At 41.9% G+C, this 23,584-nt stretch overlaps 1 protein-coding gene across 2 annotated transcripts in view; it reads right to left on the reverse strand.

Annotated features, from left to right (window-relative positions):
* Dtnbp1 (dystrobrevin binding protein 1) overlaps nucleotides 1-21,715 on the reverse strand; it is a 107,482-nt gene extending 85,767 nt beyond the window's left edge. Inside the window, exons 1-4 of one of the 2 annotated variants that reach the window (XM_038335119.2) lie at nucleotides 21,610-21,715; nucleotides 11,909-11,962; nucleotides 10,658-10,708; nucleotides 2,399-2,459 (exon numbers count right to left, since the gene is read on the reverse strand). In XM_038335119.2, the coding sequence (XP_038191047.1) occupies nucleotides 2,399-2,459; nucleotides 10,658-10,708; nucleotides 11,909-11,962; nucleotides 21,610-21,665 (222 nt within the window). In that variant the 5' untranslated portion in view covers nucleotides 21,666-21,715. Of the gene's footprint in view, nucleotides 1-2,398; nucleotides 2,460-5,249; nucleotides 5,290-10,657; nucleotides 10,709-11,908; nucleotides 11,963-21,609 lie in introns of those variants that run through there. The other variant, XM_038335120.2, reaches the window with a different exon arrangement.
* Between the last annotated feature and the right edge of the window lie 1,869 nt (nucleotides 21,716-23,584).

The raw sequence follows: 23,584 nt of genomic DNA on the forward strand, positions 1-23,584 counted from the left end.
CTCTAGCCAGATGGTGGTGGCATACACCTTTAACCCCAGCACTTGGGAGGCAAAGACAAGCGGATCTTTGTGAGTTGGTCTACAAGCAAGTTCCATGACAGGTTTCAAAGCTACACAGAGAAACCCCATCTTAAAAAACAAAAGCAAAACAAAACAAAAACAACAACAACAAAAAACCCAACTCTCTAGTGGCTGGCTGCTCTGTTTCTTTGATCTTCAGTATTAGCCCTATATCTGACTCTGGGTTTTTAGTAATAACACCAGAGTTTGAACTGCACTGCAGGCATGTCTTTCAAAGGATTTAGAAGCCCAGCTTCTTTCTTTGGGTCACACTCCCAGGCTACAGTGAGATGAACATAGCTCCTCCACCAAATGCTCCACAACATGACAGCACTTTATGGATAGAGAAAGACAGAGACTAGGTTGTTTGTGTAAGACTAAAACAGATTAGTGCACTAAATACGAGAAACAGAATCTCTTTTAGTTATCCTGGAACTCACTTTGTAGACCAGGCTGGCCTTGAACTCACAGAACTCACCTCTGTCTCCCAAGTGCAGGGATTAAAGGCATGTACTACCATGCAAAGCCTGCACCCCGGCACAGAAAATGCAGCCCAAACAGGGAAGAGAAAGTCTTACTCAGCTTACTCCACACATCAAACTGCTGAATAAAACCATGACTCTTAAAGAGTTCAATCTGAAGGTAAGCAACTATTTCACCACAACAGGAATCAAAAGCAAACGCTACAAGTCTAGCTTTGGAAACCACCACGGAAGCCTAACTAACCCTTAAATCACTTTTAACTACTCAGCTGTAAATGGTTAAGGAGTGAAATTTTGCTTTTTTCTTTGCTTTATGTATACAATCTACAACCCCAGAGATTAATCCCAGCCTACAATCCATAACCCCAGCCTACAATACACAATCCCAGAGAACCAACTGCTTAGACAAAGTTTAAACAACCAGATTACCACTGACTGCTTGCTTTATAGGTAGGCCACAGGTAAGAATATGCCCTAGGGGGGGAAGGACGGCTCAGCAGTTAAGAGCACTGGCTCCTATTCTAGTGGAACCAGGTTCAACCCCCAATACCCACATGGCAGCCCACAAATGAACTCCTGTTCCAGAGAAACAAACACCCTCATCTGGCCTTCACAGCACCAGAATCACATGTGGTATATATACATATATGCAGGCAAAACACTCATATTCATAAACTAATAATACATTTTTTAAAGACTGTGCTCTAGGAATAATTATAAAATCATTTCTTGAACAAGACTGAAGTGCCCATAAGTACATCCACCTGCCCTGTGAGATGGATACCACCTGATAAAAAGTTGTTTTGTCAGAAGCAGGCCTGACAAAACACACACAAATTCAGTAGTAGTAAAAAAGACATTCATTTACACATTTGTAATTTCAAAGACACATCACCAAGAGGGTCTTTTGTTTTGTTTCTATGTTTCTGAGACAGTCTTACTTTGTAGAACCCAGGCTAGCCTAAACTCTGTGTAGTCAAGGCCAAGCTCAAGATTAGAGCAATTCTGCTTCAGCCTCTCAAATGCTGGGGTTACAAGTGCTCACCACCATACCTGGCTTAAATTTTCATCCTTAAAGCTGGTACTGAATTTCAGGATGGCCTCAGAGGTCATCTTTGTTTCTGGTGACTCAAACTTTGAGTAGCTTATGTTATTTTTGAGAAGGAGGAAGAGAGTCTAAATTAGTCTGTGAGAATCTGAGGGATCTAGGTGTAAACTCTGATCCATGGGGAATTTACTGGGTATCAAAAGATACATGTGACTTTCACTTTTTAACTTAGGGGTTATGTGTGCATACAGGAGAGATAACTCAGAACCCTACACTATGTGAAGGGTTACAGAACATGGTAACAAATCCAGTACGGAAACCAGTTTGACCAGCTGTTCTAAAGACTGCCAGGTTTCCCTCTTTCCTCCCTAGTTTAACCATTCACCAGGGAATGAAGCCATTTCAAAGGTCAAGAGGCACGTGTAAGCATCCCAAATCAGCACACCATGAACAAAGCTTGCAGTTTACAGCTCCAGCTTCCTGCTTTGCTTATAACCACTTTGACTTCAGTTCCTCTTCCTTTTTCCCCTTGGGAGTCCCTTAATTCTTACAGGCTTAGTGTATACATTATACATGTGTATACGCATGGGTTTTACCTTCCTATCAGCCTCTGCACACTCCCACTTTACACCCACAAGGAGTAATGACTCTTCAAGGGTACACAGTGTCCAGAGCTCATGGCCGTAGGTGGGTCCAGCCTTTCCTTTCAATATTGCAAAACCAACCAACCAAGCCTTTTACCCTGGCCTAGACCTGGCATTTAGCATGAAAAGGGAAAATATGCCACAAGAGAAGATCAGCAAGCTACCTCTCCAGCGTCTGCACATTCCTTCGCTCTTCTATGAAGTGCAGCCCATGTATCTTCATACCTAAAAACACAAAAGACAACTTAAAATGTAAACAGACATCAAAAGGAACATATCTAGGTAACTTTATAATACACTGAGGCTGCAGAAAAGAACCAAAAAATAATAGCACATGCCACAAGAGCATAGAAGGCAACTTGAAGAATACCCAGAGACCCTAAACACACAAATAGTTGAATTTTTATTTTTAATGGAAAAGAATTTTTTTTCTTTTTTGGGAAAGGTCTCAGTATGTAGAACTGGCTAGCACAGGGCTTTTTATATAAACCAACCTACATATTTTTTAAATGCCTTATCTTCAAAATGGGAGTCAAAAATTATGTTGGGCAAGAAGTGATATTTTTGTTTCCACAGAAAACAAAAGGTTGTAGAATCATTCAAGATTAATTGTGATCAGGTTTGATTGGGAAAGAATCCCTGAAAATCCTGACTACAGACATAAAGAAATAAACCTAGAAAAACTACGAGACCACTGATATATATTTTCCCTGCTCAAACAGAAAACAATCATCTTTGGCTGGCTTGTGTACGATGAACAGTCCATACTTGTGTTAATACAGATATGTATGTTACCTTTGAAAGTTTACATGTTTTCAGAGTAAGGGGACCAGACACCACTGAAAACAGATGGCCCAGGTGAGTCAGCATCTCAGAGAGCCACTGCTGCAGTTTCCTCGGAGTTCTGCATCCACAACAAGCTTCAAGGCTGCTGGTTGAGATGGTTCAGCCTCAGACTTCTCCAGACAGGACTACAGATAAGCTTTGCACTTTCCCATTACACAGACATTGGACAACAAATGATACAGCTAGCTCTCCCAGGACTTGAACATTATCCCAGTTTTCTCAGGGTCCGCCCTAAAGATGCCAGTGCCCAAAGGTAACAAGAAGCAGTCTAGAGAGGTGGGATGGGTGGTTTTTGGTCATTTGGTAGGTTATGGATGCTTGCCATCATCTACTAGGGATACAGGAATATAGTATAAAAAAACAAATATTAACCTCAAATATTTTACATTGATGGGACTTTGGTATACTGATACAATTTTTATTTTGTTTTGTTTTTCAAGACAGGCTTTCTCTGTAGCTTTGGAACCTATCCTGGAGCTAGCTCTTATAGACCAGGCTCGTCTAGAACTCACAGAGAACTGCCTGCCTCTGCCTCCCAAGTGCTGGGGTTAACGGTGTGTGCCACCGCCACCAGGCCTGATACAAAAAATTAAGATTATTTTGTTATATTATATGTGTGTGTGTGTGTGTGTGTGTGTGTGTTTCTGTTCTTGTCTGGGGTATTGTTGCTATGCAGCTCATTTTAAAATGTATAATTAAGAAATACAGGTTAGTAGTTAGCCATCTATAATATTCAAACTTGTAGTTATGTTAGGTATGTTTTCAATGTTAAGCAGAGATATATTTTAGATAGGTAATCTTCAAACAGCTACAGAATATGACATCTAAGAGGCTTAAAAATCTCCAGCTTTTCATGACACGTCTGTTCCTCAACACCGAGTTACTTCAGAGATGATAGGCACTGAAGAACCTCCATATGTAACTTACTTTCATTGTGGCAAGGTTAGCCACTGGGCAAAGAAACTGCTTTTGTCTTGACTGACAGTATGCTGTTCAAACTGTACAAGAAGGACACAAAGGAAAAATACTGAACTTTGCCAAAACAAGGTAGGACAGTCCTTCAAAATTCCTGCCTCATAGAAAAGTCTGCTAGGCATTTTGCAGGATACACAGGAAAGTGGCTGTTGAACTTTGCCAAGATTAGGTGGGACAGTCTTTCAAAATTCCTGCTTCATAGAAGAGTTTGCCAGATATTCTAGCCCTGTAGGCCAAAGATGTCCCAATGTTGTAGAGAAACCTTGGATGACTGTCTCTAGGAACTAGATATCTCTGCCAGTTCTATAGTTTTGGAAGTGGGTTGCACTGCACTTCCTGTATACTCTGGTAATATTATATCCTTTTGGAGTCTTTGATGGAGTTGAAGACTGGATAATTATAGTTTTCCTTAGTTATGACAGAAGGCAAATTAGGTACAAAACTTTAGACTCATCAAGACAAGGATTAATAATGGGAGTATTTTCTGAGTTTGCCAAATGCAAATAGACTGGATATTGTGAATGTAATTCTCACTTGATAATTGTTATTATTGTATATAGTTTCATTTGTTAAGGTTAATAATTTTCCTTTCTATTTAGATAATACCTGATAAATGTTCTTACTGTATATAATCTTATGATGTTAAGAGTCAAGACTTTCCTTTTTATTTAGACAAAAAGGGGGAAATGTGGGATATTTATACTCTGTGTGAAAATGTAATGCTGTGATTGGTGTAATAAAAAGCTGAACAGCCAATAGCTAGGAAGAGGTTAGGTGGGACTTCTGGGAAGAAGAAAGGCAGAGTCACCAGCCAGTCACAGAAAGGAAACAGGAGCTATAAAATGGGGTAGAGATAAAAGTCACATGGTAGAACATAGATTAATAAAAACACAGGCTGCCAGGCAGTGGTGGCGCACGCCTTTAATCCCAGCACTCGGGAGGCAGAGGCAGGTAGATCTCTGTGAGTTCAAGGCCAGCCTGGTCTACAAAATGGGTCCCAGGACAGCCATGGCTGTTACACAGAGAAACCCTGTTTCAAAAAACCAACCAAACAAACATAAACAAAACATGGGTCAATTTAAGTTATAAGAGCTAGTTAAGAACAAGTCTAAGCTGTAGGCTGAACTTTTCTAACTAACAAGAAGATCCATGTCATTATTTGTCAGCTGGCTGACAGGACAAAGAGAGACTCACCACAGAAAGGAGGTAGCATACCGACTAAATACACATGGCCCTAGATACAGAAAGAAGGGATATCAGTAACTGATAAAATTTGAATGGATTTGTTGGCAGTAATATAGTTACCAACTTAGTTCCTGCTTTGATCATCATACTCTGGTTATAGAAAATGCTAACACTGGGGGAAATTCTTGATATAATTTTGCAATATTTTCATAAAACTGAAATCATCTCAAAATAAAAATTTCAATTTTAATTATTACTATTGTTATTATTGTATAAGGACATGCATGATGGGTTCACATGCCATGGCAAATATATGGAGGTCAGAGGTCAACTTTATGGAGTTTTCTTTCCACCTTTACATAGGTTCTGGGAACCAGACTCAGGTTGCCAAGCTTACTCAGTAAGTACCTGCTTAGCCATCTAGCCTTCAAAATAAAACAAGGTTTAAAATATAATTTCTGAATGTAATATCTATATGGCTACTGATAGAAAACTTCATTTTCCATCTTATCTAAAATTGTATCAAAGTTATTACCTGAATAGACATACGTTATTTCATGCATTCATGGTGCCTTTCTTTATAGTTATACAGACACTTTTCAGTTGAATTTAGATAGAAAAGTCAATCTGATAATCCCAGCAACTATTTCAACTATCTCTATGTAATGGAAAGCACTGGACAATGTTACATAATTAACATAGTCCTACTGTCATTGTTAACTAATAGAAAAACTTGACTTTTTTCCTCTGTTGCATTTAACTGTAACTATCAATTAAAATCAGCAAGTATTTATTGAATGCTAGGCACTGTTGGGCACCAGAGTTGCCAAGAAGAATTGTATTTTTCCATCTTGTCTCAGTAGTTAACACAGAGGACTTGCAAAATGTCTGACAAGTAAAGGAATGATCACACACTAATTTCAAATTCAAGACTTCACAGCAGACTGACCATCACTTCTTTTTTTTTTTTTTTTTTTTTTTACGGGTCATGTTCTTTATTTATCTATTTTTCTGTCCTCTAATTTTCTTCCAAGTTCTAATTCTTTCTAGTTATCCTTTGTTTCAATTCTCTCTTGCGTCTTTGTTCACCTAGCTTAAATACATTTTTTTTTACAGGAGGCTTGAGGCAATAAGAAAAAAGTTAGAAGAGTTACATCTCATTGGTTATAGCACATTACTTGGGTAAATGATAAGGACAGAGCTGTTTACCATGGCAACACAGGGTTTCAAGGGTTTCTGGTGTAAGACTGACCAGACGCTGGGGCCACAGTGCCCAGCAGACAAGCTGCAGAGAGATCTGCACAGAGAGTCAGGTCTTATCAGCTAGACTTTGACCATCACTTCTTAATCAATGGAAAAGAGGAAGTTAAACACTGCTTGCCATTTAAACTCCAGATCCCTGGATCTCTTCTTCACCTAGTGTGTACAGGCTTCGCTCCTTACTGTTTTGTATCGCCCTCATACTAACCGAGTATGCCACTTTTCTGATGACTCATTCTCTAAATAATAATGCAGACTCACTCAACGAGACTTCTGAGACAAAGGGTTTATTAATTCACAATTCCAGATTACAGCCTACCAATGTGGGAAACTAAGTCTAGAATTCAAAGTTATTCCTTGCATAAGCAAAATAAATTTGAAGCAGTTAGTCACATTACATCAAAAGTCAAGCACCAAGAGCAATAAACAAACACTAGGTGCTCAGCTAGTTTTCCCACTTACACAGTCTAAGATCCCCTGCCAGGGAAATGGTATTAACTACAGTAACTGTGTCTTTCCATGTCAATTTACATGATCAAGACAATATCCCCACAGACCGACCTAATCTAGACAATCCCTCATTGAGGCTTCTTTCCCAGGGAAGACTAGACCACCACACCCAACTACTCATTTTCTCTACTATGAGGTGATTATGTTACTGGGCACGGTGAAAGGGAGACAATTCATCACAAAGACATACTACTCAGTCTTTCATGGATCTCAGCTGTCAGTTACAATTTTTAAAAATTCATTCCTGAGTAATCCACTGCCAGGGGAATGGTGCCGCTCTCAGTGGGCATATCTTCCAACCTCAATTAACACAACCAAGACAGTGCCCTTACAGACACATCCATGAGCTTTGAGGGAAGACAATCCCTCCAAGCAAATATTATACACCTCATGTATAAAGTCACTTTTAATACATACGTGATTTTACCACATTTTATTGAGGTGAAGACCCTGCGTATAAATTCATTCAAATTTTTTGCTCTCATATTTCTCTAAGTCAATAATGGGAAAAAAACAGAAGGAAAAAACCCATACTCATAATGCATCAATTTATTCAAATAATTATTGAGGACGTTATATATTATAGCAGAACTAGTGGAAGAGACCATAGCATAGGCAGATTATCATGTAAACAATTACCTTCTGTGCTGGACAAGGCAAACTGCTTTAAAAAGTCTTTGACTCTAAGGATTTGGGAATCTGATTTTTAAAAACCTATGACAGTACAGACAGAGGTCAGTTACAATGGTGGCCACTTACAATCCCTGCACTGTGTAGATGAAACTAGGCACATATCTGAGCTTCAATATCCAGCTGATCTGGCCTACTTGGCAAGTTCCAGGCCAGGGACCTACCCTATCTCAAAATAATCAGGCAGGCACCTGAGGAACACCTGAGGTTAAGCTCTGACCTCCATGGACGTATACATAAAGCTATGATCTAGAGGACAGAGAAGAAAGATTGGGAAAAGTAAAAAGGGCTAGGAGTCTATCTCCCCACCCAGACCCTAATTACACTGACAGAGTCCGTCGGATGAAACCAGTCCGATGGCTTGCTAACTGTGGGGAAGGTCTGGATGGAAAACTGCTTAATTTGGGTCAACATGGTTTTATCAGAGCAGCAGCTATCCATGCCCAGAGTCCCCAGGCCCCACAGCTGCAGCCATGTAATAGGAAAACTGTCTTGTGGTTATTAGAGACCTGTGCTCCAGTCCCTAGTTACTGCTTCTGCTCTGGGAGGTGTAGACACAGAGGCAGTCACCACTGCAAATCCCTCGTATTCATGACAAAGAGACTTTGGCAGATTTAAAAGGCCAGCATCTGGTTTCAGTCTCCCATTATTTCTTTCTTTTCTTTAAATTAGATGCCAATCACTTAGAGAGTAAACTAAAACAGTCACAAGCAACCACATATATGGAGGAACTAGTGTGGTTGAAACGTTACGCTTGCCAGCAGCATAAGACCCTAGATCCAGTTCCACTAGCACAAGTGTGTTTGTATGTAAATAAACTGTACACAAATGGTTTTTACCAACTTCCTTTTAGGTTCACTTATATCCTTCACACTACAAACACAAGCAGGAAATTAGCACCAAATAAACATACATTTATGATCTTGATCTCAAACAAGGTGTGTGTGTGGGGGGGGGGGAAGCCCTCTAGATTTAGCAACTACAGAAAAAAATCCAACCGTGAACTAAAAATATAAACTATTGATGAAAAGAAGTGAACAGATCAGGAAAAGAAGCTGTCATCCACTGTAAACACCCACCAGGTCTCATGTCAGAGGACTTCACTAACATAAATAATACACAGTTTTACTTCGTAACATCTCTGGTATAGCTGACATACTATAAAAATCACACTTTTAAGTGTTTTCATAGTGGTTTTCAGTACATTCATAAGACTGTACAATTATGACATTACCTCTAAAATATTTTCATCACTGTAAAAAGAAAACTCACACTTACTCACCAGCAGTTACTACCTACCCTGCCATCCCTCCAAACACTGGTAATCACTAATTTTTTGTCCCCATAGTTTGTTTCTTCTGAAGATTTTATATAGGTGGACTGACAAATATGTGCTCTTTGTGCTGGATCATTTAAGTTTTCATCCATGTCTAATCTATCAGTCTTTAATTTACGTGGCCAAATAATACTTCATTATATGGATACTTCATTGATGGACATGCATGCTGCTTTTACTTTTTGGTTATAAATACGACTACTACACATATTCAAAGTTCAGGTACAAGTTTTATGCAGATACAGATATAAATATAGATACATACATATACATACACACACATGGGGGGGAGGCAGCAAGTGCACACCTCTCATGATGTAGCACAGGTTGGCCTCAAACTCATTCATGATCGGGAATTCCTGCCTTGACATCTAAGTGCTGGGATTAAAGGCATGTGCCATCACACCTAACTCAGTATGTTTCCACTTTTCTTGGAGTTAAACAGCTATTTTATATGACAATTCTGTATTTAAATTTCTGAGAGACTATGATACTATTTTCCAAAGTGGCTGCATCATTTAAATGTCCACCAAGAATACATAAACATAATCTGAGCCAGGAGTAGAGGCACACATCTTTGATCCCAGCACTCAGGAGGCAGAGGCAGAGGCAGGCAGATCTCTGTGACTTTGAGGACAGCCTGGTCTAGTCTACAGAGTGAATTCTAGGACAGCCAGAGCTATGTAGAGAGACCTTGGTGGTAATGCTAACTTGCACAGGTCCTTGGCATACTCAATATGGTGCTTCTTTCTGAATGGAGATGCTAACGTACATGAAGAGGCACTTGAGTGCAGTTCTGACCTGCACTTCTCTAATGATAATAAATAATACCGAGCACTTTTCATGCTCTTCTGGGCCATCTGTGTATCTTCACTCTGAGACGTTTATTCACATTTTCTGTGTCTTCACTGGACCACATTTTTATTACTGAGTTATAAATGTTCTTTTACAGACTATGGATGCTACTCCATCAGTCAAATAATATGCAAATATTTTCTTCTCCTGTGGGTTTCTATTTAGCTTTTGTGGTGGTGTTGAAACAAAAAAATGCTTAATTTTGATTATGTCCAATTTATCAGTGTGTTTTCTTTTTGCTTGAGTTTTTGTTTCATGTCTGAGAAGAGCCACATCTTATATTATTGTGTCAACAGAAATGGGTTGGGAAATAAATGATATAAGATTCACAGAGTGCTGTCTAAAATGCACAAAGCCTATGTTTGATTCTTAGCATCATATAAACCAGACTTAGCAGCACATGCCTGTAATAGTGGCACTCAAGTGTAGGGAAGAGGATCAGAAAGTTCAAAGTGGTCATCTACTACACAGAACATGGTTCTAGTCTAGTGCATAAGACCATCTTAAAAAAAGAAAAGAAAAGAGCAAAACCAAAAATAGAGTTCTCTAGTTTGGAATCATCCACAAGTAAAAACAACAGTGATTATCTGTCCAAATCAGAATGGCCTTGTACTGAGGGGTGAAAGCAGATGCCTTCAAGGAAAAGTAAGCAATCTCATCTTTACACTAGCAGAAAATTCTGGTGTTTTAGGGTTTTATCTGTAAAACTGCAAAGCATTTTTAAACAAAAATTAAAAGTACAACTCTGCTCTAAAAAAAAATTTACCTGCTAAGTAATTCCAGTCCAGCGGAGTACTTTGTTAAGTATGGAGCACTCCTAACAAGAGAAACACTTATTAGAATTGCTGCAGATTCGGTCAACTTTTAAAAAAAACTGCTATAAGTGAAGTAGAAAAAGACAAAATCTCCTAAGTAAATTGGGAGCATGGGGACCTTGGGAGAGGGTTGAAAGGGAGGGGAGAGGCAGGGAGAGGAGCAGAGAAAAGTGTAGAACTCAATAAAAATCAATTTAAAAAAAAAAAAAACTGCTACAAGAATTCTGGCACTGCCAATTATTACGTAAATAATTTTAAAGCCACTAATGAGGGACTGGAACAATGGCTCAGCAGTTCAGAGCACTGACTGTTTTTCCAGGGGATCTGGGTTCAATTCGCTGCACCCATATGGCAGCCCGAACCATTTGTAATTCCAGTCCCAGGGCACCCAACACCCTCTGCTTGCCTTCATGGTGAACATACACATAAAATAAAATATCCTACAATCTTTTAAAAGATTAAAACTACTAATGAAGAGGATAGAGAGATGGCTCATGCAACTCCTGCAGAGGATCCTGGTTCAGTTCCCAGTACCCACATCAAGCAGGTCACAATTGCTTGTAATTCCAATTCCAAGGGATTTGGCACCCTCTTCTGGCTTCTGTGGGCACTTGCAATGCAAGCAGTGCATATAAAATTATGCAGGCAAGCGTACACATGTGCATGTGTGGGTGGGCGTGCATACAGACACAATGACAATTTACTTAAGCTTTCGGAAAAAATATATTGCTTCAGAAGTAATAAACTGCAACATAACAATATTACTTTGCCAGGCAGAAATTGTCTCCAGCATATAATACAATAAACATTTTCATACAATGTCAGATAAAGAAAATAGGTTGGATAAAAGCTCACTGTTTCAAGCTGAAATTGAATTTGATCACATACTTAAAAAAAACCACACAATTCTAGTGTCCAAATGTAAAACACGCAGCACATCTACAGGGACTCACTTATCAAGTTCTATTTCATTATTAATTTGCTTTTCAGTAATCCAGGACTTTGACACACTTCAGCTCTTTTAACACTTCATAAGTTTATTACAAATTCCATGTGTCTCAATATTTAGAAAGAATCAATTCTTTTAGGGGGTCAGATGCACTCACTCAACAGACCTGAAGCCTATAAAACGATCCTATTAGAAACCCAGCCAAAAGTTACATGAAATTCAAGCTATGTGAATTAAGCTGGCTTGAGCTTACCTGGGCTTGCTTTTTACTTTTGCTTCTCTTGATTTGTCACTCAAAGTCTTCAGCCTATAAATTAGCAAATATAAAATACATTTTTAACAAGTCAAAATTTTCAACCCCATAGGGGGTTCAGCTCACACCCTACCCCCAAAATTACAGAGCTCAAAAGAATCAACAATCTGTTTAATACAAAAATAATCTGTATATCTCTCTAGCTGAGTTTAAGAAATTCCATAAGGCCTTAGCTGTCCAGGAAGCAACAAGAACCTCCACAGGTGAAAGTCAAGAAGGCAGTTTTTACAGCCATGTTCTACCATTTTCGCTCCAATCTCAGAGAGGCATTAAGTTGTAACGACTTAGACAGAGCTACCCTGAGACTGCTGTCCACAGCAGTGGACCCTACTCAAGCAGGATTATGTTTACCGTTGAGAATGGAAGGTACATATACCATATATCTATCTGATAATCTCAAATACAGAGTTCTAAAGTATCTTTTAATTTCATAATTCAACCTATCAACTTTTCTGTCTCCCCCATAAAAGAAAAAAAAAGAATTTGGGATAAAAAGGTAAAGAGAGATCATTACAGAGAACTGAAAATAAAATTGCTGTAAAATTCAATAAGCGCTTCCCCATGTGGCTCCTTAATAACCATCTGTTTCAAAAATTGGTCTTTAATCAAATGTAATGTGTGGAACTTATTTGATCTAGATTTGGACTTATCAGCTATAAAAAGGCATTTCTAAGAAGCAAGGAAATCTGATTACAGGCTGAGTAACTGATACTATCAATGAATTAGCGCTAATTTTGTGTCAGCACATCTGTGCACCGCCTATGCTGGTGAATGAACTGCCCGGGAGAGGTGCAGGGGATCCGTGGAGGACTGAGACAGGAAAGACAGACACCAACACTTGAAGACTGTTGACGGAGACACGCAGGGCTCCTATCACTGCTCTGTTTTTGTGTATGTTTAAAGTTTTCATTTTAGAAAATGATTTTAAATTAGACATGAAAGCACATGCCTGCAATCTCAGCAGGGAAGCTAAGGTAGGATGACTAAGGGTCCAAGGCCAGCCTGAGATCTTGTCTCAAAAAATGTTTTCTCTAACAATAAACTCTTTACTCATTTCTCATCATACGTTCTCCAATACACACACACATACACACGTACACACATACGCACACGTATGTATATATGTATATCAAGGTACCAAAATTTAGAATAAAATGCAAGAAGAAGCCAGGCAGTGGTGGCGTGTGCCTTTAATTCCAGCATTCGGTAAACAGAGGCAAGAGGTTCTCTGTGAGTTAGAGACCAGCTAGTTCCAGGGCAGGTGCCAAAGATACAGAGAACCTGTCTTGAAAAAACAAAAACAAAAAACAAGAGCACAAGAAAGAGGAAATTTTAACAAAGAAAAAGATGTGGGGTTACAATCACTATTATTCTTCTTTAAGTTCTTTCTTTTTGTTTGTTTTGAAGACATAGTTTAACTTTGTAGCTCTTGCCATCCTGGAACTCATTATGTAGACCAGACTGGCCTCAGAGTTAGAGATCCCTAGAATCCATGTAAAAGCAGAGGAAGCATCGGTAATACTAGCACTGCGGAAGCAGAGACAGACACATCCCTGGAGCTCACAGGTCAGCCAGCCTGGAGGAACTGATGAGACCCAGGTTCAGTGAGAGACCCTGTCTCAAAAACAAAACAAGGTGGAAAGTGATTAAAGGAAAACCCAGATGGCCCTCCGTCTGCACTCATTCACATCCACATAGACATGGACACAAACCACATGCACATCAAATAGCTATGACATTACTGAACCAGGGTGGAATACCATAGAGCTTCCTGATGTACCAGTGACAGAGAGATCTGCTAGCTGGCTCAACTGCACTGGTTTGTATGGACAGCATTTCATTTGCATGCCCATCAATTCCCACCTTGCCTACAAGGTAGCAGGAAAAGGGACAGTGGTTGCTTTGACAAAAACTACAAAACCTGCAAGTCAGCATATTTTGTCGTAAAACACAAGTCTTTAAATCACATTCAACCATCTGCTAGTCCACTTTTAAATTCTGTTTACAAATCAAAATCCAATTTATTATGTTCCATATCTCTCTTATTTTGTAGTGGCACAGACAGACAGACACATACAGACACAGGGTGGAGGGGGTCTGATCTCAAAGAAAAACTATCATATTTAAAAGTTTATATGACCCCCTTAAGCTTCACAACCTCACAAATGCACACCAAAGTGGCACAAACTCAGAAAAGGGAAAATAATTTCAAACCACCTTTGCCCTAATGAATCTCAAACACATTGCTTCATTTCTGACCCCTCTCCTAAGGGTACCTTCAATTTCCAAGAGCTCCTCAGATCTCAAGGGCTACTTCACGAAACCACTATCAACTGCTCCTTTCCCCTCAAGTCTTTTCTTGTTCTTTATGTTGGCATAATGCCATCACTTATCTAAGATGCTACAAATCACTGGGCAGTGGTGGCGCACACAATCCCAGTACTCGGGAGGCAGAAGCAGGTGAATCTCTTATGAGTTCGAGGTCAGTGTGGTCTACAGAGCAAGTTTCAGGACAGGCTCCAAAGTTATACAGAGAAACCCTGTCTCAAACAAAGCAACAAAAAGAGATAGTACAAATCAACACTCACAAGTTCTAGGCCTTTTCGTTTCACTTCTCACTGCTGACAAGCTCGCCCACTGCCTGGCACATTGTTCCTCTCTTACACGTCTGCCAGCGCTCATCATCTCCTCCTCTCTGCTCGCCATCCCTGACCCCAAACACAAAAATACACGTAGGCCCGTCCCTTAATCTGTTAGCCACAACAGCTCTGACCTTCTAAATAATCTGCCTCCTGCCATTAGTCCAGATGTTCTGTGCTATAGCCCCAGTACCTAAACAGGGTCTGACACAAAGCACAGGATAAATCTTTCATAGATTGAGCAAAGCATGAAAAATTCTCTGTTCCCAGGTCCTGAACTTCCCTCCCAGCTACATCTCCTTAAACGGCTTCCATTTCTCCAGCACCTTTACGGAAACCTATAATAATCCATCTTCATTCTTCAAGGTCCACCTTAGAAACCTTCAGTGAATGCACCCAATCAAGGACTCCTTCCTGTGGGCTCACAAAGCACATCACGGGTGTCTTTTAACATTCAGCTCATTCCTACCAGGGTGGGAAGCTGCTTCTGTAACTTTGGTAGCTGCCAGATCTAGCCCAATACACAAACATTTCTTGGTATATACTATGCAAAACTGAGCATATGGCCTCACAAACCTTAAAAACAACTATGAAAAGGGTACTTCACACATACATGCAGGCAAATACACACATAAAACAAAATAAGTAAATCTGAAAAAATAAAGGTAGAAAGCAAAAGAGAAAGGCACCTGGTACTAACTATTGTCTCCACACACAGGTACATACATGCACTTGCACACACATACACATACCTCTTATATATAGGAAGGACCTATCAGCTGAAGGAGTAACTTAGTGACATATTGCTTGCCTACCACAAGGTCTTGGGTTCTACTCCCAGAACCTAAAAAATAAGGAAATAAAGAAATCCTAGAAAGGTCAACATCTCTAGCAAAGTTTTGTCTACAGATCACACTATAAACTAAAGTATTAGATACTCTTTGCACAATTTAAAACTATAGAAGAAGAGAAAAGAATGAAGATATTCAACAAGAGTTGGGGGCAGTGGTGCCTTTGAAAGCATGACAAACAGGAAACACAAGCCTGTAATATATAGTCATAAACCTTCAGGAAATTTGTGTTTCTGTTCCCTGAAGAGATTTACATATATAGTATTTAAATTTTTTTGTTCATAAATGCTCATAGGTTAAAAGAACCAGTGAATTCAAAGTCTGTACTTCCAATGGTTTCCCCACAGAGCCAATCCAGTCTAAAACAATATACAAACAAAAAAACCTGTTTCTACAGGAACCCCCTAAAATGGCTCCAAGAACCAAATCAAATGAAAACAAAAATCAGAAGTAAAAAGACCCAGAGTTAATGTCCTCCAGTTCTAAGGCTTTTGGGTTTGCCTGCTAACCACTTAGGGAGAAAGAACATGATATAACCAAAACACTAGGTTTTTCCTGGTGCTGGTACCATGGATAAGTTTACGAGGAAAGACCACAAGGACTGGTGATGGTGCTCAGCAGTAAGGCACTTGCCTGGCATGTTCGAACTACCAAGTGTGGTAGTTTGAAAGGAAATGGCCCCCATAGGGAGTGGCACTGTTGGGGGTGTGGTCTTGTTGGAGTAGGTACGGTCTGATTGGAGAAGTATGTCACACTGGAGGCAGGCTTTGAAGTCTCATATATGCTCAAACCACACCCAGTGTCTTAGACCACTTCTTGTTGCCTGTGGGTAAAGATTTAAGAACTCTCAGCTCCTTCTCCAGCACCATGTCTGCTTGCAAGCTGCTAGGCTTCCCACTATGATGATAATAGACTAAACCTCTGAACTGTAAGTGAGTCAACCCAATTAAATGTTTTCCTTTATAAGAGTTATCATGGTCATGGTGTCTCTTCTTAGTAATAGAAACCCTAACTAGGACAGAAGTACCAGGGACTGGGGTATTGTTGTGATTGGCATGATCATGCTTTTGTTTGAGGAATTTAGACTTTGGGAGTTTGGATTAGGAAAGCAGTGGAATGCTTTCATGGGCCTAACAGTAGCAGCAATGATGCTAGGAGTGATTTGAACTGTGAGGGACTGACTCAAGAGGTTCCAGAGGAGAATTTTAGTATGTTGCCTATAAATTGCTCTTAAGATATTTTGGTGAAGAATGTGGCTGCTTTTTACCCTTGTCTGAAAAGTTTGCCTGAGGCTAAAGTGAAGAGTTTTGGATTAATTCCCTTGGAAGAGAAAATCTCAAAACAGCCTAGAATAGACTCTGTTGTGTGGTTTAGTGTTAACTCTAATGATGATATAGAATGAAAAGGAACAAGCTGAGCAAGGAACAATATTTGAGGAGAAAAGGGTCCCTAGGAAGTGGAATGGAGCTAAATCCTGTGTTCAAGGAGATAAACAGATTAAGAAATGGAATGAAGGGAGTGGTGACCTCAGAGCAAGATCCCACCAGCTAAATTATGAAAAGGAATGGAAGAAAATCTTAGAGCATGCATGGTGGCAGCACACACCTTTAATCCCAGCACTGAGAAGGCAGAGGATGGCAGATCTCGAGTTTGAGGCCAGCCTGGTCTACAGAGCAGTCAAACTTAAGCAGTGAAAGAAATCATCAGAAAACAAAAAGCTAGTGAAGACGTAATTGAAAGAGCTCTGAGCTCAAGGCTAACCTGATCTACAGATCCAGTTTCAGGACAGCCAAGTTTAGGCAGTGAAGGAACCCATCAAAAATAGAAAGTTGGTGAAGATATAATTGAACAAGGAGCCACATTCCAGCCCCAGCAAGCAGTAGAACTTAGCAGCTTTGGCCACGTGGTTCTGGAGTTAAGGACAGAAGAAATGGGCTGTGGAATTTGCTTTCAAGACAAAGGAAAGATGTTGATGCCAGGCATGTGTCAGGGATATCCCTGAATGGAGGCCTAGAGAGGCCACTGTGTGAAGCTGTGAAGTTGAAGACTGGATTGCCTTGGAAACCCCAAGATGCTGGAGATGCCAGAGCCACGGGATACCTGTCCAGGGAGTAGAACCAGCCCAAGAAAGTATGTTGAATCAACAAAACTGAAAGGAATTGGAGATCTGAAGAGCATTTTGACATCAGACATGGAGATAAAGAGTTTGTAGTTTGCCCAACTGGTTTTTGGTCTTGCTTTGGTTTAGTATTTCTTTACGACGCTCTCTTCTCTATGTTTTGAAATGGTAATGATATCCTGTGCCATCATATGTTGGAAGTATGTGATCTGCTTCTTTATTTTGATTTTTACAGAGGATGACAGATTGCATGAATCTCAGAAGAGACTTTGGACTTTAAAACATTGTTCAGAGTGTGATAGTCTATAGGGACTTTAGAAATTGAACTAAATGCATTTTTGCATTATGATATGGCTACACAACTTTGGGTCCAGGGAGTGGAATATGGTTGTTTGAAAGAAAATGCCCTTAAAAGGAGGTGCTATTGGGAGGTGTGGTCTTGGAGGAGTAAGGGTGTCACTTTAGAGGTGGGCTTGAGAGCTTATAAATGCTTAAGCCACTCCCAATGTTTCAGTTCACTTCTAGTTGCCTTTGGATCAAGGTGTAAGGAATCTTAGCTCCAGCACCAGGTCTGCCTGCATGCTGCCTTGCTTCCCACCATGATGATAATGCTGTACCTCTGAGCTGTAAGCAAGCCACTTCAATTAAATGTTTTCCTTTAGGGACTGGAGAGAAGGCTCAGTGGTTAAGAGCACTGACTGCTCTTCCAGAGGTTCTAAGTTCAATTCCCAGCAACCATATGGTGGCTCACAACCACCGGTAATAAGATCTGGTGCCAACTTCTGTCTGCAGGGACACATGCAGGCAGACCATTGTATACATAATAAATAAATCTAAAAACATGTTTTCCTTTGTAAGTGTTCCTATGGTCATGGTGTCTTTTCACAGCAATGGAAACTCCAAGACACCCAGTACTGAAAAATAAGAGGCTAAAAGCCTAAGGACAACCCAGGTTCCTCCAGACCATCTGTAATTTCTATCTTGTTCCTGCTAAGTCTGAATGGAATGTAGATAATATAGCCTTGTAACTAAAATTCCTTCTCTGGGAGAGACTAAACAAATGTTTACCCCCTCCCCCTAGCATCCCAATGACAAGCCAAGACATGTTATCTACAAAGTACACACTGGGGAAACCAGTTAGTTTTATTGAGCTTCCTTAGAGCAGGTGAGGCGTTACTTACAGGAGTGTGGGTGCATTCTTCCCCGCAACAGACTGCACCTGGAAAGCCTTTATCCTCTAGCCCTTCTCCAGCTAACCAGCCCCCCTCTGGATGCCATGCACAAATTAAGGCAGCACTGAATATAACAGGTGGTGGCGAGCAGGCGGGATCCGCAGGTGAGGAGGGGTCCTGGAAATACTCAACAAGCTCAGCTGAGATCATTCTTTGCACTTGGGATGCAGTTTACATCCACAAGATGTCAGTTTCCTGGCTTAGAGGAGAGTCATGGAGGACACCGCTGGACATGATTTAGTCACTAAGGTGTCATTCTCTTAGGAGAACAATAAAAATAGTGCTGTTTGGGGGGATGGTGGTGGAGTGTGTCTCAGCAGTTAAGAGGACTTGTTCTTCCAAAGGACTCGAGTTTTGTTCCCAGCAACCATGTGGCTGCTCACTACCTGCTCGTCACTTACCCAGTTCCAAGGGATCCCATGCTCTCATCTCCCCTCTGCAGGCACCTGCATACACATGACATCATATACAGACACACACAAACATACACATGGGAAAAAGTTTAAAAAGATAATTTGCCAGCTCTATGAGTTTTCGAAAACTGACAATGAGCAGAAACTGAGTCCCTGCCCCTGCTGTTAGGAATAACACTGCATACAGCAAACTCAGAAAACCTATCGACTGAAATCTGAGCACAGGATATTAGAAACTGTTTTAGAAGACAGCCGCTCTGTCTGCAGAACACTTGTTCTAACTACCAAGGATCCTACAGGAACAGGTTCAATATTATAGTCTTGAAGCTGACTGTCATGACTTTTTTCAAAGAAACCCCTCAGTGCTTATTACCACAGAAATGTGGATTGTGTTTAATTTCTTAGCCAAGGCCAAAATGACCAAGCATGTAAAACAGAATAGGTAGCCCTAAAGCAGGAACATGAAAGAGTTGGAAAGATGGTTTTTGTTTTGTTATTCCCTCAGGGGAAAAAAAAAAAAAAAAGATTGAGTAGGAAATTGAGGACCTGACCAAAGTTAGTATCAGCAGTCAGAGTTGCATTTTCCTTGGGAGACACACATGATTCAAAGATTGTTATTTCTGCCAGGTAACAGGATAATGGCACAGTCTCCTGGCCTGTCAGCTAAGTAACCTGTGCAGAGAGGAAGCTGAGATGTAAGAAACCACGAGGAACAAGACTTTCTCAGGATGTCTAACACTAAGCCTGTTTCAGGCTATGGCATTACTTCCCAGGGGCTCCTGATCACATATCCTCAGCTCCTACCCCTAACTAAACTAAATTTTTAAATCTACCAGGTCTCAGAAGACGGAGTTGGGCTGAGCAGTCCAGAGTTCACATTCCTAAGCAAGAAGCTTTCTAAGCAAACATCAGGCATAAGAACGGGCTATGAGACAATCATGTGATCTATGCTCCTAGCAACTACCAAAAGGGACGCTGAGCCACTAAAGAGTTTCCTGAAGTAGTAACAGAAGGGTATTCAAGTGGGTTTTACTCATGGCCACTGTCATGTTACAAGCAGGCTATCAGAGCAATACATTGAAGTTAAGTTTACACTCAAAAAAAAAGTTGCTTTTCCTAAATTTATAGTTTAAAAAGATGCAAGCATGCAGTAAGACATCACTGAATAATTCCTTAGGCACTCATAATTAATACTGATAAGAACACAAAGCTAAAATCGTCAGTAATGACACATATATAGCAATATACATATTCCAATATATGTTGGAAACTTCAAATATTTGCCAACAGGCAAACATTTTAAAAAACATTTTTTTTCGCTCACGAGATGAAAGCTCAGCTAACGTTTTCCCCATCAATTATTAAAGTAGCATCGTGACTACAGTGCCCTCATATCAGGAAGATTCTCCAAACACATGACTGACCATCAGGTCATGGCGGTGGATGCCTGGAATCCCAGCACTGAGGCAGAAGTATTTCCTAACAATTCAGGGCCAATTTGGGTTAGAGTATAAGACGCCGTCTCAAAACAAACAAACAAAAAATGAACAAACCAAAGAGATGGCGGATCCTTTCTAAAGGTGACACTTTTTGTAAGGCAATAAAAGCTGCAATGAATTAAATACTAAAGACCACAACAAACAGCGCTTGCTGCACATATAACAGTCCCATTAACTCTATGAGCTATGCACCATCACTATCATTTTTAAGTCGCAGAAGCAGAGGCAGGAGACCGAGGAACTTCGTTAGGTTAAGTGGTAAAATCCTGCACGAGTGCTTAGGCAGCCTGGCATCCCGTCACGTTCCCTGACTTTGTAGCGCATCGCAAACACCTGGGGAGTCTTTTAATGACCCCTTCCCTAACATTCCGGCTTAACAGGAGCTCGAGTGGGCAGAGCCTGGAGATTGCGAAGGTTCCCCTGGGACGTACAAAGTTTGGGCAACTCAGGGTGTCAACAGTTTCGACCCAGCTCCGTCCCTCTGCCCAGCTATCTCATCCAGGCGTTAAAAACCAGGGCAAAGGCAGAGAAGGAGCACAACAGGCGGGCTAGCCTGGCTAAGGCTCGGGCCGACCCCGCTGGGTGTCGGAGCAGAAGCCGGAGAGGGAGGCGGGTCCCGGGTGGATCCTGCCCCGGGAAGGGCCGCGGGCTTCCCAGTGCGGAGACACAGCCCCTCACGTGACCTGTTTGGCCCGCTGAGCAACGCTGTCCCGCCGACCCGGCAGGAGGGGCATCCCGCCCGCTGGGATCAAGAGACTCGGGGCCGCCGCCGGGAGCGCTGGGAAGTTCGTTGTCGCCCAGGCGCCGAGACGCCGATGCGCGATAGCGCGCCGACCCGACGAGGCAGGCAGCCCCACTGCCCTCTGGGTCGCCCACCCCGTACCTCACCCGGAGGTGAAATCCTGCTGCACGCTCAGCAGCCGCTCGCGCAGGGTCTCCAGCATCGCGTCGCCTCACTTCAGGGCCTCGCGCCGCAGCGCCGCCCCGCCCCCGCCCCCCGACGCCCGCCGTTGGGCGCCCCCGCCTCCCGCCGGCTCGCCTCCTCACACCGTAGCCGCCGCGCCTTCCGCTGTCCCCGCCCCCCTCCGCGCGCGCCCGGCCGCGCAGCCGCAGTGCAGCGCGCAGGCAGCCTCCCGCTGCGCCCAAGGGGCGGGCCTTCGCCGGCGCGCTCGCCCTCTCCGCAGACACGGCTGGGAAGCCCGCGGGCTGCGTTGCTGCTCGCTGGAACTCGGCCTTCTCCGGGATAACTGTGCAGCGCAAATGCACCATGGAAAGATGATTTCGGTCCCTGAGCTCTTTAGGGAAGGGTTGGCTTTCGAGGGTCGGAAGAGAGCTGCGCGAATCTCTTGCGTAGCTGCGCCTCCCTGTAGCAACACTGCGTCAAGGACTTTGGTCCCTGGTGTTGGATTTCGGCAGTGATTGATCGGCTGTCACCCATATCCTTACTTTCACACTCTGGATCTTTTAACCGCTCCCATCAAATGTCTGTGTCCTTCACACCTCCACGTTGTTAGCGTTGTTACTTCCCCACCCCGTCTCCCGTGCGGGGGGGGGGGGTCACTCACAGTATCTTGGACACTAAGGCTCTACAGCTGAGCCAGCAGTTCTCAACCTTTCAGTCGTCCTCAGGACGGTGGCTCATCCCTTTCTTCCTTTCATCCCTTCTGTTTCAGTAGCTGCTTACAAGACCACATGCACAGTCTCCTCTCTGTGCTCTCTTCTGGTTTATCCTAGCCATCATCTATTGTACTTCCTACCAAGACACGGATGCTACCCACTTCTCTATTTTCAGCCTTGCCCCCTTTCCCTTCTATCTTTTCAGCATGTGTACACGGGGCATCTCAAACCCAACATCCTTTGCTAGGCAAGCACTCTTACCACTGAGCCCTTATTCTTGTCTTCCATGTCGAAAAGGTGATGATCAAAACACTCCAGGAATCAACTTTCCACCGAGGGGAGAGGACGATGCTGAAAACTGAGCTAGGTAGTTGTGTGTTTAGTCCTGCTTTTCTTGGGTACAAACTTCCAAAACGAAGGTTCAGTTCGCTATAGGACAGGCTACAGGGTGACATTTTGTTTTTATGATGGGCAAGGATTCATCTGAGGTTCAGTATCAGGAGCTCTGCTTCCCCCAGGAATATTAGGACTGTACTTCATTAGCCGTATCAGAATAAAAATGAGGAGTTAGATCCCTGCTGGGATTTGGATATAAATTGTTCCCTACAGGGTTCATGTGTCTGAACACTTGGTTGTGTGAGAGACAGAGACCCCCATTTCATAATAAGAGCACTTAGACTCGGAGTAATGGAAGCGTGGTCATTCATTGTACTACTTGGCAAAGCTAGGCGTCAGTCCAGAATGGTGGGCACACTGAGCACAGAGAACAGCTTTTATAAACCCGATACAAGTCCCTTCTTCCCTTTCGTCACTGGCTGAATAATCAGGAGGATTATTCATTTTGTAGATAATCTGGACCCTGTCTTTCTCCCTCTAAGCTTTTCATTTCCTTTGCTGCTTACATTTGTGTTTTCAGCAAAGAGGGTGTGTGTGTATGTGTGTGTGTGTGTGTGTGTGTGCGCGCGCGCGCGCACGTGCATGATCTCAGCATTTTACATTCTGCTTATTTTAAAGTTTATCAGGCATGTAGCCTTGTCAGGTCTATAGGTCATTGGTGTTAAGGAGTAAAAACCCAGAGACCACCCTTATAACCAAAGTTCAAATTAAGAGCCTGTATATTAAGTTGGCCAGTGACTGCCTGAAGAAAAACACTTTTCACAGAGCATCCCCAAATGTATTTTTCAAGGAGTTTTTAAAGACAAAAGAACACAGAAAAAACTACAACCTGGTTGGCAGTTGCAGGAGG

The sequence above is a fragment of the Arvicola amphibius genome, chromosome 6 (assembly GCF_903992535.2).
Source record: "Arvicola amphibius chromosome 6, mArvAmp1.2, whole genome shotgun sequence".
NCBI lineage: Eukaryota > Metazoa > Chordata > Mammalia > Rodentia > Cricetidae > Arvicola > Arvicola amphibius.